The sequence below is a fragment of the Penicillium nucicola genome, assembly GCF_028828085.1.
Source record: "Penicillium nucicola strain IBT 29836 chromosome Unknown utg000003l, whole genome shotgun sequence".
NCBI lineage: Eukaryota > Fungi > Ascomycota > Eurotiomycetes > Eurotiales > Aspergillaceae > Penicillium > Penicillium nucicola.
This window is the reverse complement of record NW_026643127.1, coordinates 1127235-1143943: the sequence shown is the minus strand read 5'-3', so window position 1 is coordinate 1143943 and position 16709 is coordinate 1127235. Positions and strand designations below refer to the sequence as shown.

At 49.9% G+C, this 16709-nt stretch overlaps 6 protein-coding genes across 6 annotated transcripts; 3 read left to right on the top strand and 3 right to left on the bottom strand.

The window, feature by feature from the left end:
* Positions 1-237: 237 nt before the first annotated feature.
* N7511_004008 (cytoskeletal protein-binding protein SLA1) lies at positions 238-3751 on the bottom strand (the record flags this gene model as incomplete). Its single annotated transcript, XM_057126433.1, has 3 exons — positions 238-263; positions 328-3430; positions 3554-3751. 3 exons carry the CDS (start codon positions 3749-3751, stop codon positions 238-240), a joined length of 3327 nt encoding a protein of 1108 aa, XP_056985323.1.
* Positions 3752-4374: 623 nt separating this feature from the next.
* On the bottom strand, positions 4375-5979 carry N7511_004007 (PRKCSH domain-containing protein; the record flags this gene model as incomplete). The annotated part of the gene is made up of 2 exons (XM_057126432.1): positions 4375-5802; positions 5866-5979. The coding sequence occupies 2 exons, from the start codon at positions 5977-5979 to the stop codon at positions 4375-4377; spliced, it is 1542 nt and encodes a 513-aa protein (XP_056985322.1).
* An 889-nt stretch (positions 5980-6868) lies between these two features.
* N7511_004006 (pirin family protein) lies at positions 6869-7975 on the top strand (the record flags this gene model as incomplete). The annotated part of the gene is made up of 1 exon (XM_057126431.1): positions 6869-7975. One exon carries the CDS (start codon positions 6869-6871, stop codon positions 7973-7975), a length of 1107 nt encoding a protein of 368 aa, XP_056985321.1.
* A 294-nt stretch (positions 7976-8269) lies between these two features.
* rad7 (uncharacterized protein) lies at positions 8270-10152 on the bottom strand (the record flags this gene model as incomplete). Its single annotated transcript, XM_057126430.1, has 3 exons — positions 8270-9297; positions 9350-9515; positions 9565-10152. The coding sequence occupies 3 exons, from the start codon at positions 10150-10152 to the stop codon at positions 8270-8272; spliced, it is 1782 nt and encodes a 593-aa protein (XP_056985320.1).
* A 771-nt stretch (positions 10153-10923) lies between these two features.
* N7511_004004 (DNA repair protein RAD16) lies at positions 10924-14139 on the top strand (the record flags this gene model as incomplete). The annotated part of the gene is made up of 8 exons (XM_057126429.1): positions 10924-12135; positions 12187-12295; positions 12365-12439; positions 12492-12550; positions 12602-12822; positions 12871-12917; positions 12971-13097; positions 13152-14139. The coding sequence occupies 8 exons, from the start codon at positions 10924-10926 to the stop codon at positions 14137-14139; spliced, it is 2838 nt and encodes a 945-aa protein (XP_056985319.1).
* Positions 14140-14613: 474 nt separating this feature from the next.
* N7511_004003 (C2 domain protein) lies at positions 14614-16501 on the top strand (the record flags this gene model as incomplete). Its single annotated transcript, XM_057126428.1, has 2 exons — positions 14614-15389; positions 15439-16501. The coding sequence occupies 2 exons, from the start codon at positions 14614-14616 to the stop codon at positions 16499-16501; spliced, it is 1839 nt and encodes a 612-aa protein (XP_056985318.1).
* Positions 16502-16709: the final 208 nt, after the last annotated feature.

Below are 16709 nucleotides of genomic sequence, written 5' to 3'. Positions count from 1 at the left end.
TCAATACGCGCTGTCAAAACGAGGTTTAGAAAGCCCTAATATGTACGCGTGTCGGTCCCAAGAGCACCAGCACCATAGAAGAAATCAAACAAGCGGCCAGTAAGGGAATAGATAGTCCCAGTCCCGAAACAAGCAAAACATCAAATAAAAGTGTAGCAGGGAAGAAGGACCCCAAATTTCAGATAAACAGGGTTTATATACGCCAATCTAGAACCAAGCGAAGAAGCAAACAGGGCATCAGAAGCCGAAGGGATTATGGGGTGCTGTAGAATTCGGTTAGTGGTCCATCGATCATGTTAGGGTAGGATCTAGACATGAAATACATACTAGCTTGTGAGAGATTAGCCCGGAGTCCTGTGGGCTGTGGTTCGAGTTTCTTGGGACCATCAGGTTTGACACCAAATCTGATGGACGGAGGTGGCCCTGTCTTCTGCGGTGATAGAGGAGTGGCTGTGGGCTGCTGGGGAATTGGCGGCACAGGGGGTGGGGAGATTGCAGAATACTGGTTACCGAAGCCGTTGAGACCAGTGGGCTGCGGTTGCAATGCTGGAGGAAGCACAGAGTTGATACCAGTAGGCATTGGTTGCTGGGGCTGCGCAAATTCCCCAAAGCCGGTAGGCTGCGATGCAATACCCTGGAAGCCAGGCTGCTGGGCGAATGGATGTTGCTGTTGCTGAATGCCAAATTGGGATTGTGGTACAAATCCTGTCGGTTGAGGCATCATACCATTTCCATATTGGCTCTGTCCCATGAAACCCGTTGCTTGCGGCTGCATTGTTGGCTGGAAACGTTGTTGGTTCAGTTCACTCAGGCTCTGTCCGGGAGGGGCAACGGGAGGGCCAGCCTGGGGAAGTCCAGTCAGTTGAGCCTGCAGTGGAGGAGGCCCAAAGGAGCTCTGTTGCTGTGAGAAATTCTGAGGAGCAGACAGTGGACGGGGAGGTGGAGGAGGCAAAAGCGAGTTTTGTCCCAAGGCCTGAGGGGGCTGGGGACGCTGCCGGGCTTGTGTTGGTTGGAACCCGGTCTGTTGGGGACTAAAGCCCTGTTGCCCGACCTGTGCCACTTGGTTAAAGAAGCTAGGCGTGGCCCCTGTTTGCTGCGGCTGCACTACCGGTGACTGCACTGCAGTTTGCTGCGGCTGAAGGGCCGGCATGGGCGGAACTGGCTGTGCGTTGCTTATGGGCTGGGTGGGAGTCGGCTGCAAAGGAGCTTGAAGCATAGACAGGTCGGCCATTGCTCCAGTCATTTGCTTTTGGATCGGACTCTGAGCTACCGCCGGCAGAGTCGAGGTAGGAGGCACAGATACTGTGGAGGGCTGCTTTGGCTGCTTGACCTCCCAAGCATCGTCATCAAATCCGCGTGAAACAGGTTTCTCTGGCTCAGCAGGAGGCGGGCTTGCCGGTTTGTCCTGGGATTTGGAGTCCTCCGTCTGTCCAAACACCTTTGGATCAACAACATCACCAGCTTGAACGCTTGGGGTGGGCCTGCCCTTCCGAGTGTTGTTGCGCAGGGTACCTCCGGGCCCAGAGAAGAGACCACCCTGTCCTCCATCATCTCCATTTCCAATAAATTCTTCACCCCCAAAGCTCACATTTCGAGATTTGGATTTGTCAACACGGCCGTATTTAGTATCCAAGACCTTCATTACACGTAAAGCATCACCTTGGTTCAATCCCAGAGTAATAAGGGTTTCCATCTTGATTTCAGGAAGTACAGATTCATCCATGGAATCCTTAATAAAGCTCTGGGCATAACGTTCGCACCGATGTGGCCCAACGCCCGCCTTCAAGAAGAAATCGAACCAATCGTACTCAGGGTGTTGCACGGAAGCTCCAGACTTGCCAGTCTCGGGAGTAACCCGGGATTTGAGGCTTGAAAGAGGTTTGTCCTCTTCCAAGGAAACGTTTGCGGCTTTCTCAACAAATTCCAAATCTTCAACAGACATCTTTGAGACGGGGACGGCAATCTTGATGCCATTCACTTTGTGCAGATGAATCTTTCCATCTTGAAGACCGATGAACTGTGCTTCCACAGTGAAGCTCTTAGATCGATCTGTCCATTTGCGAACCTTTTTGGGGTCTGGTCTGGATTTCGATTTGCTGTCGCGCTTCTGGCGGTCCGAAGAATCTACCGAGTCGGTTCGTGACTTGCCCATCGCAAGTTTGGTCAGTCGGGCTTCTTCTCTTCGATTCTTTTCCACACTCGTCAAGCCAGGTTCCTCTGGCAGGAGTGGCTTGGTCACAACACCTGTGATTTCAACATAACTGCTTGGAACAACGCCCTCCTTATTGTTTTTCAATCGCCGCACCATCCACCACTCTTCAGACTTGCCGTCATCCAAAATGATGACCTCGTCGCCTACAGCCACGGTCACTTCATCGTCGCCCTGTGCCATAAAGTCGTAAAGAATCTGGCCCTTCTTCTGGCCGCCTCCTTCTCCAGCTTCCAAGACCTCACGCAATCCCTCGGCCCGGTAGGCTCCAGCAATCTCCCCAAGCGCTGCCACAACCTCTTGAGCAGTGTCCTTTGCTCCTGCGTGAAAGTCGATGCTTTTGCTTGGCCTAACAAGATCAATGAAGACATGCTTGCCTTCAATTGAGTAATGAGTGAGCTTTTCTGCGCTCCATTCTTGTTGTCGGTCATCTCCCTCCGGAGAAATAAAGATGATACCAGTAACCATGTTAATGCCCAATGTTGTTGGCATCTTCTTTCTTTTGCCCATTACCTCAACCATCTCATTGATGTTGTAGATATGATATCCGGACGGAGATCGCGGTGTCATCTCACCGGCCCTGTTGTAAGGTGGAGAAGCCTTGATACGAGTTCCATCGCGATTAATTGAAGCAGGCGCGCTCTGCTGGGGACGAGGTGGCACCGGAGAGGGCTCAGGGGAATACTGAGGCATCGGAGGTGTTGCATGCTCCGAAGGTGGTCGGCGCGGTAGAGTAGGGGGTGGAGACTCCCCATTGCGTTCCTCTGCTTGATCGTACGATGGTCGGACTGGCAAGCTCGGTGGCGGAGGTTCGTCTCTAGATGATTCGGTAGGAACACCCACAGGGGCATGCTGTTGGTGAATGATATTGGCAATTGCAGCAGCAGCGGGGTTGTGAGACACATTAATAGGGGAACTGGCTGAAGGTGGCTCAAATTCTTCTTCTGAGGCTTGCGTTGGTCGCTGTGGCAGAGACGGCACCGCTGGCTCAGCTGAGACTGAAGGTGGAGCAGGAACATGCGCTGCTGCGGAGGCAGTATCCTCAATGATTTCTATGTAATTTGACGGTGCAAACCCATAATCCGAGTTGGATCCTACCAATATCCAATCCGGGTCGGAAATATCGTAGACCAACAATTCGGCATCTTCGGAGAAAGACACTTCTTCATCTGTCTGTCGCGTGTAATCAAAAAGGCCCGTGGCTCTGTGCACTGGTTGCGCCTATGCAAGCCAACTGATCAGTTCCTGTTTTTATGAACTTGGCGCGCCCAATCACAATGCGTGAGCGCATCTGGAGAGTACTCGCACGGTGCTTTCGCATTCCATGGCTATTGTGAGACTCACCTCTTCGACATAGTTACTGGGAACTAGACCCTCGGGTTCATCCTCATCCTCCCGCTCGGCCTTTTTCTTGGCTCTCCACCAATCATCGTCCGAGTTCTTTTCCAAGATGTACAGCAGGTCTCCTTCGTGAATCTCGAGTTCACCCTCTCCTTGTGGCTGGTAATCGTACACAGCCGAGTAAACACCGAGGAACCCCATAGTGGATATAACAAGCAATCCACCGGAACCAACGAGTGTGATGTCAGAGTATCCTGCCGCTGCAAGTGGCAGCGTCTGCTACACGTGCCAGCGCTAATTGTCGGGGATCGGAGTGTAGTCGAGGGAACGGAGAAGTGAGGGCTGGTCAGTCAGCCTTGGCACTCAGCGGAGCAGGGGAGAGAGGGGGGTGGAGGGGAGGATAAGATATACTGCGCTAGAGAAAAGACACAAATCCAAGGGGATTGAGGGGAAAGAGAAGAGAGAGATGGAGGCCAAGGTTGGATCAGGGAGGGTGGGAAGGTGGGCCGGGGCGATCGGTAGGAGTTCACGGAGTCACGTTGCCTACGTATGCTCTGCTATTTTGCCGGCTTCGCTTGAACTTCAATTGATGCTCAACCGGGTATTTGATCTTGCTTGGTTTCACTCCACTTGACTGTAATTCTGCATTTGCATCCCCCCTTTATCATTCCCGTACCCTGCGCCCCCACTCAATTCTCCGGCAACTGGGGGCGTCTGACGTCTTTGGGCCACGAAGCTAACGGGCATATCTGTAATGCGTGGGTACAAGAACCACTTGAGATAGACCGGAAATTATTCAGATGTACATGATTTACTTTGCAATGTCATAGCTCATCTTTAAAGGTCTCCTCACTGCCTTCGCCTTCGCCTTCACCTTCACCTTCACCTTCAGAGTTTGTGGACTGCCGTGCCGGTTTGTGCTTAACCGACTCGGATTCTTGCCTCAACTTATGGCCTGTGGCTGATCCATCTCCCGACGTCGCATCTTGAGGCGATTTGTCCGAGGCTGAATCATCATCCCAGTCCTCATCATCGGCGAGTTTGCCTTGGAACATGATCACACCATTGGTTTCCACGATCTCAAGCGTCCAATCTTTACCGTCTGCTTGTTCGTCCAGTAACTTCTTGATGTCTTCCACCTTCTCCGGGTCAAGATCATACTTCTTCAGAATCTGCTTGGAGACTTTGCGAATTTCACCATTCTCGCGTTTCGCAACGACCTCCACGCGTTCTTCACCCGCGGAAGCTACTCTTCCCTTCTCAATTTGCTTGCCCTCCATACCGACAAGCTTTCGGCCTCCAACTTCGATGCCCCCGACAATTTGAAGCTCAGGCTGGGTGGCATGAGCATCGGCGGTTGCGTCGGTCAGTTGGTTGATTGTGTACCACTCCTTAATAGCTTCCCATTCAGAGACTTCGTCAGGCATCAAGATCTCGCGACATTCGATGTTATGTACCTCGTCTTGCTGCGGTGGCAAAAAAGCAACATCGTCACACAGACGTGGGGTGTAGATAACCATCAGATAGGAGCACGTTGCGAGCTCCTTGATCCACCCGATGTGATCTGTCGATTGTGGATGGCAATGAAATTGCACCTCTACCTTGCGATCACGTCCCGTAAGATCACATTTTGTCCCACCCTGGAGGTGCTGAACCAAGTAACGTGAGCCACCCTTGGCATGCAGCTCTGCCACATCTGTTTTGGCAGGTTGTTGATATTCCTCACCTTCGCCTTCGTCCTCGATAAATCTTCCCAGTATGAAAGAATGTGTTGTTGTATCTTCAATTGGTGGGTAATTGGGGATTCCCCGACCAACAGGAAGAGCATGAAATTGCTTGATCTGCTTTTGGTAACAGAAGGAGTAGGACCACCAGCCGGAGAAGTAGTACATGCATTTCCCTTCCATCTCGCGCAGAAGCTCCAGACCACGATCTGTCGCACGAGCCAGCTCCTTTTGTTCTTCCGCTTTGTTATCACTTTTATCTCTTGTCGTATTGTGGTCGTCGATTGTGACAATCGGGATCTGGCAGAGAAGTCGTCGGTCTTCAAGAATCATCTCTTCATATGTGAATGACGGCCGGTCAATATCTCCTCGAGGGGGTTCGGAGGACTCGCTTCGATCCTTCCCCATGTAAAGCTGAGGGTTGTTCTGGTCATTGTTAAATTGTCTTGCGTCGGGGCTGGCTTGCGATTGGAGCAATGCGTCGGCCTGGGCTTCCAGAACATATTCCTCTGGATAAGTAACTTGATACTAGCAGCAGTTGAGCATCAGGATATAAGTCAATGTGGTATGAAGGGTCTCGGTTTGACATACTTGGGGATAAGCCAGGATGTCGTCGTTGATGTTAAACGGCTTCTTAATCGCCCACACATTGGATGCAGCACATGTCAAGGCTAGCCATGGCGAGAGTTTAGTGATCTGGCCCATTTTTTTAGTCAGAGCACAGAGTAGTCAGGTCCTCGTGGAGTCTGGGGGATCTGAATGTTGGGACCTGAAGCTCCCCCGCGCAGGCTGCAGTCGCAAGAAGCTTCGATCTGCAGGTGGAAGTGATTTGCTTTAAATAAAGCCTTGTTCATTCGTATATGAGATTCGTAAACTCAAGGAGTAGGAAATGGTATGTCTACGCGATCGTGCGTTGAGAGGTGAGAAGAGCTCCAGGGCTGCGTGGCCTTATCTGATAAGGTGGTTTCCTCGGCCATGCCGCAAAAACGGTATAGCGCCTTGGTGACCATGATGTCTCTGCTTATAACTCAGGTGATATGGCGAGTCCCATATGGGACCATCCAGCATGTATTCCTGTAATCTCCTCTGTTCGACTTAGGATACTTTGACATGCCGTTATCTACCCAGGTACAATATGGCTTCTATTCATGTTATACATGCATTGGAGATTGATCTCAAATTGCCCTCTATGATATCCATATACCCCTTGTTCAGTAGGTTTCTTAAGATAAGATATTGTAAGGTCTCGACAGACTTTGTCTCTTATTCCATACCATACATATCATGTGATGCTCCTGGGTATACCAGTTGACACCTGAGGCACCTAAAGGGCTGCTGACCTCATCCACCCACATCCGGTTAGTCTCTGCTTAGAGGTTGCTGACGGGGCATTTGGTCATAAATCCGTCCACTCCCACAGGCTGCAATTGGCCTCTCCGAGTGGCTGACTGATGTCTTAGCAATCCTCTGGATCGCCCCAGCAAGGTGTATAATGAGCTCTCGGGGCTTCAACGTATTTATGAGGATTTGACTAACGCTGACATCTGTTCATTTTCTACTTCACTCGACTAGTATAAGTTGTAGCCTTCCACTCATGAAACTCCTTTTCCCTTTTTTATTCTGCATCACCGCAATTCTCTTTGCCTATCACCCATCTCTCAAAGACTCTCTCGTCTCTTATATCGACAAGAAGCTTTCTATTATTCGGCCTTTTACAAAGGAAGAAGCTACTGTTCCTCAGATCACCACTCTCAACCTGGAACATCCGATTCCCATAGTTCTTCCCGTTAACGACATGGCTGTTCCTCGCGCAATTCGCCAGGTGTTCCTTGCCATCGAGCAATCAGAGGGCGCAGGCGCTCGTGTACGCCGCTCTATTGGCACTCCCAAGCTCCGAAACTTCAGCCCTTTCCTCATGCTGGACCACTTCACTATCGGCAAGGGTGCTGGTTTTCCAGACCACCCCCACCGTGGCCAAGAAACTATCACTTATCTGTTGTCCGGTGGTGTGGACCATGAGGACTTTGCTGGTAACAAAGGTACTATCGGACCCGGTGACCTGCAATTCATGACCGCAGGCCGCGGCATCATGCACGCCGAGATGCCCCACGAGAATGAGGACGGCAGTCCCAACGTTGGTATGCAGTTGTGGGTTGACTTGCCCCAGAAGCTGAAGATGTGTGAACCCCGCTATCGTGATCTACGATCCACTGAGATCCCTATCGTCAAACCTGATGACCGGGTCACTATTAAGGTCATCTCTGGACAGTCTCACGGTGTTGACTCTGTGCGCGATTTGGCATACACCCCTGTCTGGATCCTGGACATCTCTATCAAGCCTGGTGGCCAAGTTTCGCAGCCTCTGCCCCAGGGCTGGAATGCATTTGCCTACACTCTGGCCGGAGAGACCGTCTTTGGCTCGAGCGATTCAACCCGCATTGTGAAAGAATTCAACAATGTCCAGTTCGAGCAGGCCGGTGACTTTGTCGAGCTATCGGTCCCCGAAAATGCAGAGGCTGAGTCTCGCGTTTTCCTTGTGGCTGGCCAACCACTAGACCAGAAGGTCGTTCAGTATGGTCCATTCGTACTCACCTCCCAGGAGGAAGTCTACCAGGCCATGATGGACTACCAGACCGCGGCCAACGGATTTGAGAGGACACGGGGCTGGCAAAGTGAGATTGGGAAAAGAATGGCATTCTAGGTATCAGATGGAACACCTTGACGATTTGTTTCTTTTTTCTATTTTTTATAGCAGCTCATGGCGTTTTGGTTTCAAAATTTATATATTAGTTTGAGTGAATGATGTTATAAAGTCCACAAAAATCCTTTCTTATTTGTTCGTTTGTTTTGTCATGCAAGAACTTGATGTATATAGTATCTCAATTTCTTAGAACTTGCGACCTTTTCAGCTGAAGCAACGTACGTATATTTTGTCACAACCTACAACCATCGCTAATGATATCACCTTCCCGGTATTTCCAAACTGTAATACAAATTAAATGGTTTCAGACTGAGTAATTCCATCGACTTTGAGGGTCGCACCCACGGTGCCAATGACGGCAAGTCCTCTGGGGATGTGGATATCACGAATTTTGAAACAAGCAAAGACAACCAATCGCTGCAGGGATGGACAGCATCGGAAGATACATTGAGCAATATAGTCATCCACCGCTGTGCTGAAGGATATATCAAGGTACTTGAGGTCAGGGTACTTTTTGTCCTCTGCAAACACTTCCTCGAATGCCTTGTATGAAACGTGGCGACAGGATGCGATGTTTAAATGCTGAAGTTTTGAGCCCGAGTGCTTCATCAGAGCAATAAAGCCATTCGATGCGAGCCCGACAGGCTCCGGGGGACCGTTGGGATTTGACATGTCCACATCTCGGAGAGAATGGAAGTCCGCATAGGTAAGAGCATGATTGGACCACCCTTCGAAAAGATTGGTCAATCCCTGATCAGTGAAGGTCGAGTTTAGGGTAAGCCGAAGCTTGGACAACGCATGGCAATGCTCATGGATGTGCTGTAGGAGACGGTCATCGATAAAGTCAAATTCTTCAAGAGACAACGTATTGAGCTGAGGCCCAAGCGCGGCAACGATTTGGAGAAAAGATTCGGTTTGTGCCTTGGTCTCTGGCATTGGACGCAATGATAAATGCCGAAGAAGCTTGAGAGTAGAGATTGCCTCGAGCGCTTTGTCGCCGATTTTGGAGAGGAATTTCAATTTCAGTCGTTGAAGGCCAAGGCAATTGTCAACCATTACCAAGGCAGTATCATCGTCAAAAGCAGAATCCAAATTCCAGAGCTTCAGACTCTGCAGTCTGTGGCCAACAGTTTTGAAAACCCTGCGCCAGCAGTCATCAGTCACAAGATTTGGCCCATCCAAATGAAGGTCCTTGATTTTCATGTCACGCTCAATCATGTAATCAAGAATAGAGTCCTTCATTGGAGTTGTGAAACGCAGATTGATTCTAGTAAGATGAGGCATAGAGGCAAGAATCTTGTGATAATCATCCGTGCCAAGTTCTATACACAAGTAAGCATGGGATCTGGCTGTCTACTGGAGCTTTACACTTACTGGCACAGTCAAACAGGTCAATGGACTTGTAACGAGGACGTAAGAACAATTCCAAAGTCCGAGAAGTCACAGCCCGTCTTCTGGATAGAATTTGACCCAGACGGAGTAGCAAGGATGGAGGTAGATCGCCGAATTCATCAACATCGTTAATATTATCAGCGACTTTCTGTTGCCAAGTTAGCACTTTAATGGCTCTTCCATGCCCGGAAACATACCTTGATGCAAGTTTCGACTAGACTCTGAGTCCCATGCAAGGTCAAACCGTCGAGCAAGTTGGCTTGGTTTTGACGGCGACCGATGCCAGGGCCACGCTTCTTAGCAGGGGCCTTCTTCTCGTCCCCCTTTTGCTTCTTAGAACAATCGGCACATAGTAGACCTCCCTTGGGGCCAGTCTTGCTATACGCAGTGACTGTAAAACGCTTGTCACAAATTTCACAGTTTTCTAGCTGACCTGGCTTTGGACGTTGCTTTTCATCGACCATCTGCCCGGCAAGTAAATCATCATCGTCGTCCCCGGTGCGTCGCGCCTTGCGGCGAGCAAAAGCCTTGGTATTTTTGATTTTGGCAATGGACTGTTGCCGCTTGCGCTTTTTAGTCACATCCTCCGGGGAATTCACATCCGGGGAGCCCAGGCTTTCAGCGGTATTGGGCGATTGCCCGGCTTCCGCTTCAGCTTCAGCTTCAGGAGACTGCTGTGCTTCCCCTGTGACTCGACGGTCGTGATCATCTCGAATTTGTGCAGCAGAGATGTTATTTGACTGGATACTGTCAGTGACGCTCGACAAATAGGGAACATTCAACATACAGCAAGGAAGTCTGTCAGAGCGGAATGCCTGCCATTGTCAGTCGTTGGGAAGATCAGCGGGAAAGGGAAGCATACGGGCCCCGAATATTTCGAGCCTGTCGTCTTTGGGCCCTGAAAAAGGTCAGAAAGTGTTCAATAATGGCATGAGGTGGTCACGATAGAAGGGGGGGACATACATGTTGACTCGGAAGTCACTGGACTCGTGGCGATTTCGCGTTTCACTTAACGCGCTCTTATCAGATAAGAGTGCGGAGAAGGGTTGAAGGTAGAAGGCAGAAGGTTGGAAGGTGGAAGAAGTAAATGTAGAGATATTCCAGGGTTGTAATTCTCGAAATCTCTTTTGAGTCTCAGACCCTTGGAAAATATCTGCGAAGTTTGATCGGATTCGCCCGCGAAGAAAATTCTGGTTCAGGCACCGGATCGATCGATCACTTCTCTCCCTTCACTTTCATTCTCTCTCCCTTTCTCTCTCTCTCTCTCTCTCTCTCTCTCTTGTCTTTTTCCTCGCGCTCCGTTGAATCTGCTCTTTTATTTCGGCTATCACTGCTGCTTCGGTTAAACTCATACCTCCACTAACCTCCAGCCTCCTGAACTTCGGGTTCTATTCCGATCAGCCGGGGCCGACTTTGCTAGGTAGATCATGATTTGACGTCTGAAATCCGAAATCCGGCTAATTTGGTTGTTGTTTTGGGCAGTATCTAGCAGTGTTTAGTGGCACTGAACTATCATTTTCTCGATTCGCCTTGAGTTCATCTCACGCCTCGCGATCATGAGGCGCAGTCTTCGCTCCAGAACTACCATCCCTGATTCCGAGGATGATTCCCATCTCAGTGAAACGTCATTGAGGAATTCCTCGCCCCTCCGTCGATCCCAACCCCTGAGAGTGGGTGGATCATCCCTTCCTCGATCTCGATCTCGATCTCAGCGCGTCATTCAGGATTCCGAAGCGGACGAGGCAGAGTACGTCGACCGTTCGGATTCGACAGCCTTTGAACCACCTGTCTCAGGAAATATCGCAGTAGTGGTACCGGCCTTAAAAAACGATTCATCCAGTGATTTTAACTCTCGAAGCTCATCTGAAAAACTGTCCACGGGTTACAATACACCAGCGACTAGCGTCGAAGCCACTGGCACCAAGCTTCCAGCCCGTATCAATGCTTCTGATCGTGCCAGTAAACTCCAGTCAAGTACGCTGTCGTTAGGGTCCTCCAAAAGAGGAACTAAGCGATCTACGGCTACGCGAGACGAAGATGATGGCCGCGAGGCCTCGGATGCTGCCCTGGCGCAAAAACTTCAGATGGAGGAATATGACCACCCCCCAAAGAGACAGAAAGCCTCCCGGAATTCTTCAGACCAAGAAAATATTAATTCTAATAGAGGATGGGAATGGGTGGTAGAGGACGATGGGTTGGCAATGAGTGATATGACTCTGTCCTCATTAACCCCCGAGCCACCGAATATGGAATTTCTCAAGAAAGCCTATCCAAATCTATCGGAAAGTGCACTTGCGGATCTTCACTTTGAACACGAGAATCCTTTCGAAGAAACTTCCGATCTCTCTGATGGCTTAGATGACTCTGAAGAATCAGTTGTATCCGAATCCGAAGAGGACCTGCCGCCAACTTGGGAGGAACAGCGAAAGGCTCGCCGCATGGCAGCCGACAGAAAAAAGCTCGAGAAAAAACACCCCGCAATCATTACCATGTGGGATGATCTGAAATCCCGCCCTGTCCTCGCACCAGGGCCAGCTAAGCAGCCAGCCTCCATCACTCGAAAACTAAAACCATTCCAACTTGAAGGGTTGAATTGGATGATGCATCAGGAGCAGACTGACTATCGCGGTGGCTTACTGGGTGACGAGATGGGCATGGGAAAGACCATTCAAGCCGTATCTCTCATCATGTCTGACTTCCCTCAACCTGATCCGACATTAGTTCTTGTACCGCCAGTTGCTTTGATGCAGTGGGTATCTGAAATTCAGGTATGTTATGCTGCAGGCTCTTCCCGGGGTTTGGATTAATCAAGTCGATAGGAATACACGGATGGCAAATTGAAAGTCCTTGTATACCATAACTCGGATCCAAAGATCAAGACAATGACGCCAAAGGACCTTCGAAAATACGATGTTATCATGATATCCTGTTCGTTTTTTTCTTGGATTTTCGCCTATTTAAGTCGCCAATGAAATTTGGGCTAACCATTTTGACCAGACTCAAGCTTGGAATCTATCCACCGAAAGCAGGAGAAGGGCTTCACTCGCGGCGAGACAATTGTCAAAGCGGACAGTAGGTATCACAGAATGCTAAATCGGCATTAATACTAACTTGGGTTGATCAGGCATTATTCATTCTCTTAACTATCACCGTCTCATTCTTGACGAGGCACACAGTATCAAGGTAGGAGGTTCCGAGACTGTCGTTCTTATGCACGCTAACTTATATTTATAGCAACGAACTACAGGTGTTGCTAAAGCATGCTTCGCCTTGCAAGCTAACTACAAATGGTGTCTTTCCGGCACACCTGTGCAAAATCGAATTGGAGAGTTCTTTTCTCTGTTACGCTTCTTGAAAGTACGACCATTCGCCTGTTACTTCTGCAAGCAATGTGACTGCGAGCAGCTACAATGGACTGCCGATAAATCAGGCCGCTGCACTGGATGCTCTCACACGTAAGACTTTCAAAATTTGGTTTCGATTGCTCATTCTAACCTTCACAGTGGCTTCAACCATATCTCAATATTTAACAAGGAAATTCTCGGTCCAAGTAAGACCCTTTCCTTTAAGTGAATTATACTCTTACATGTCTGACTATTCCAGTTACCGAGGGAAGAACACAGGTAGAACGAAAAGCCGGATTAGAAAAGCTTCGTCTTATCACAGATCACATCATGCTGCGACGAATGAAGCATGACCATACATCCTCGATGGAACTTCCCCCTAAACGGTCAGTCACACTTTGATGTCACGTTTGAAATTCTTGGCTGATACTGTATCTCAGAATCACATTGCACAATGAGTTCTTCGGCGAGATTGAACATGACTTTTCACGTAGCATCATGACCAATTCCACCCGGGAATTTGATACATATGTCAGCCGTGGTGTCATGCTGAACAACTATGCCAATATCTTCGGCTTAATCATGCAGATGCGCCAAGTCGCAAATCATCCAGATCTTATCTTGAAGAAAAACACGCAGCCGGGATTCAATGTAGCTGTGTGTTGTGTTTGTGACGAACCCGCCGAAGATGCGATTCGGTCCCAATGTCGTCATGAGTTCTGCCGCCAATGTGCCAAAGACTACATAGAGTCTTTCCAGGACGAGCAGAAATACGTTGACTGTCCACGTTGCCACATCACACTCTCTATTGATTTGGAACAACCAACGCTTGCGCACTCGGAGGATTCTGCCAAGAAGAATTCCATCATCAACCGCATTTCCATGGAAAATTGGACCTCGTCGACCAAGATCGAGATGCTCCTGTATGAACTCTATCAAGAGAGAAGCAAGAGTCATACTCCCAAGTCAATCATCTTTTCTCAGTTCACCTCTATGTTGCAGCTTGTCGAGTGGCGTTTGCGCCACGCTGGGTTCAACACTGTGATGTTGGATGGATCTATGACGCCCGCGCAACGGCAAAAGTCCATTGAGCATTTCATGACTAAACCCGAAGTCGAAGTTTTCCTAGTTTCTCTCAAGGCTGGCGGTGTGGCTTTGAACCTGACCGAGGCCTCCAGAGTTTTCATCATCGACCCGTGGTGGAACCCCGCCGCGGAATGGCAAAGCGCCGATCGCAGCCATCGAATCGGCCAGCAGAGACCCTGCGTTGTGACTCGGCTTTGCATCGAGGACTCAGTCGAGTCTCGAATCATTCAACTCCAAGAGAAGAAAGCCAACCTCATTCGGGGCACCTTGAACAAGGATCAAGCCCAAGCATTGGAAAAACTCACACCGGAAGATATGCAGTTCCTCTTCCGTGGATCCTAAGCTTGCTCATACGCCACCTTCGTCAGTGTCCTTTCGCGCTGTCGCACCGGTGCTAAGTGTTTTTCCCTATACGACCTTCACGACCATGTATAATTAGATCTTGGTGGAGGGGCTCTGATCATGTTCTCCACAACAACGTATTTGGAGTGTTATCAAATGAAATTACCATTGTAGATCCATAAGGCTGAAAAGCAAGAAAACCAGGCACAATCAGCCAATGAACCGCTGCAAACCAGGCACAATGAACCCCATGAGGTCATGCTTGGCACTCGATTTACTGCTGCCTGGGCCAACCTTGGGACCTCCCGTGCGGTGATTCATTTGTAAGGCTGAAAGCTTGGCTTCATTACCCACTTCAACTTCCCTTTTTTCTTCCCCTGATCCCTAAGTTGACTGTACTCGATACTTTCCGTATTTTGGTTTTTCTGATCCTGGGGGTTTAGATCCATATATGACCCCTCGTCCATTCCCGTCATGGATACTGAAGACCGCCAACCCCGGTCGTTGCACGTCCATCCCATCGACAAATATGGCCCCAAGTTTGTCGAGAAGGCTGACAAGATGCAACGGCGGATCACCATGAAGGATGATAGCAAGCCCGCCGGTGGCTTTGATTCCACTCCATTTACGCATGCGCCGCCAGGCTATACCTTGAAGATCACGTTCCATCGCGCGATCGACCTGCCCGTCGCGGACTTCGGCAGTTTCTCCTCGGACCCGTATGTCTCTGCGCAGATGGTCACCAACCTACCGCGCCGCCATAAACAGGATCCGCCGGTCAGATTTCGCACTCCGACCATTCGCAAAGACATGAACCCCGTGTGGGAATGCGAGTGGGTTGTTGCAAATGTGCCAGCATCCGGTTGCCTTTTGAAGTCCTATGTTATGGATGAGGACCCCGCAGACCATGACGATAAGTTGGGACTCGCATTTATCGAAGTGCCTGCGCTCTCGGAAGATTGGCCAGGCTTCAAAGAGAAATCTTTCAAGGTCAAGAAGCGCTTTGGAAGTAAGCGCGTTTACGTTTTCACCAATGTCTCCGCTTTCGCTACGGGTCATCACAAAGAATCGTTCGTCGTGGTCAGCATCGAATGCCTGGGCAGAACTCCCGGGACTGAAGGGGGCCAACTGTACACCATTGGTCCTAACCACTGGTACAAGCACTTTTCTCCGTTGATTGGACGGCTGGCTGGTATCAAAGACCAAATGCAATCCAAAGATGGCAGTGGAAAGTCTGTCAGTCGCTACAAGTTCGTTACCTTCCATACTGTCACACACATCCGCACTAACAACAGACAGTTTCCAAGCCATTCAAATGCAGCTTACAGGCCCTGTGCCATGGGAACTCTACCACCGCTATGTGGAATTTAAGCCGTTCGTGGCAGGTATGTTCCAGGCGCAAAGTTTGCGAGGCCGCATCTTACACAAGGCCCTCCATCACCAGCACCAGCGCATCTACAATTTTGATCGCACGACCCTGCATGGGTCATTTGCGCAGCCATGCCGCGAATTTGCGCAAAAGTTCTTGGAGTTTGCCCATTACGGTCAAGGCGGATGTATCTTCACCTACGTCTTAACCTTGGATGGACAGTTCCGGTTCACAGAGACTGGGAAAGAGTTTGGTATTGACATGCTGAGCAAGCACACTATGCATAGTGATGTGTCGATCTACATTGCCTACTCGGGTGAATTCTTCGTTCGTCAACGTAAGCGTCGTCGTCACCATCGTTCTACTGGATCGCGTGCTGAACGTGCCGAAACCATAACGGAAGTGGAACCCCAAATTCCCGTGGAGGGCCACGAGCCCGATCAGAACGGGGAGACTGTTGAAATTTCGACTGACCCAGCCGACTATGAACTTTTCATTGATAATGACAGTGGCACTTATCGTCCCAACCCAGAAAAGCTGCCTCTTTTGCAAGAGTTCATGTCTTCCAATTTTCCTGGTCTCAACGTTTCGACACTGGATTGCCAAGCGGATGCGGAGCGCATGGGCAAGATGAAGGCAGAGCAGCGCGAATTCAAACAGCGCGCGGGCAATACCATCACTTTTCTGCAACAGAGCAGTGCTTCGTCGCTGTCCATCTCCAGCTCAGATGAAAGCGAGCTTAACGAACGCAGTGGACAAGGTAAACAACGTGGAGATCTGTCCCGACGAGTCCACGAGATGCGCGACCTGCGAGGACAGGTGATGAAATGGGTAGAAGCGGATGGACACGCTGATCGGCCCAAACACCGGTACTTCTCTGGTCGAGAGCGTGCGGCGTCCACTAGTGAGGTTCCATCGAGTCAGCGACCTGAAGCAGCTCGAGCGATCACCACCAATCCCAATCACGAGGCTCCCAGTCAGCTCGTAAGCTGAGCTCTCCGGACGATGTGTCTTTTCTTTTGCTCTGCTCTGCTTTTCTTTCTTCTCTCGGTCTGGCACCGAGTCTCATGACATTCACGACACTTGATACCAACGATGAGACGGAATCCTGTATACTTCCCTTAATATCATCTTTATTTGCTTCAAATGCCCGCTCAGCGCGACATCTCATTTCCTCCTTGTTTCACCTGCAGTCCGCCAG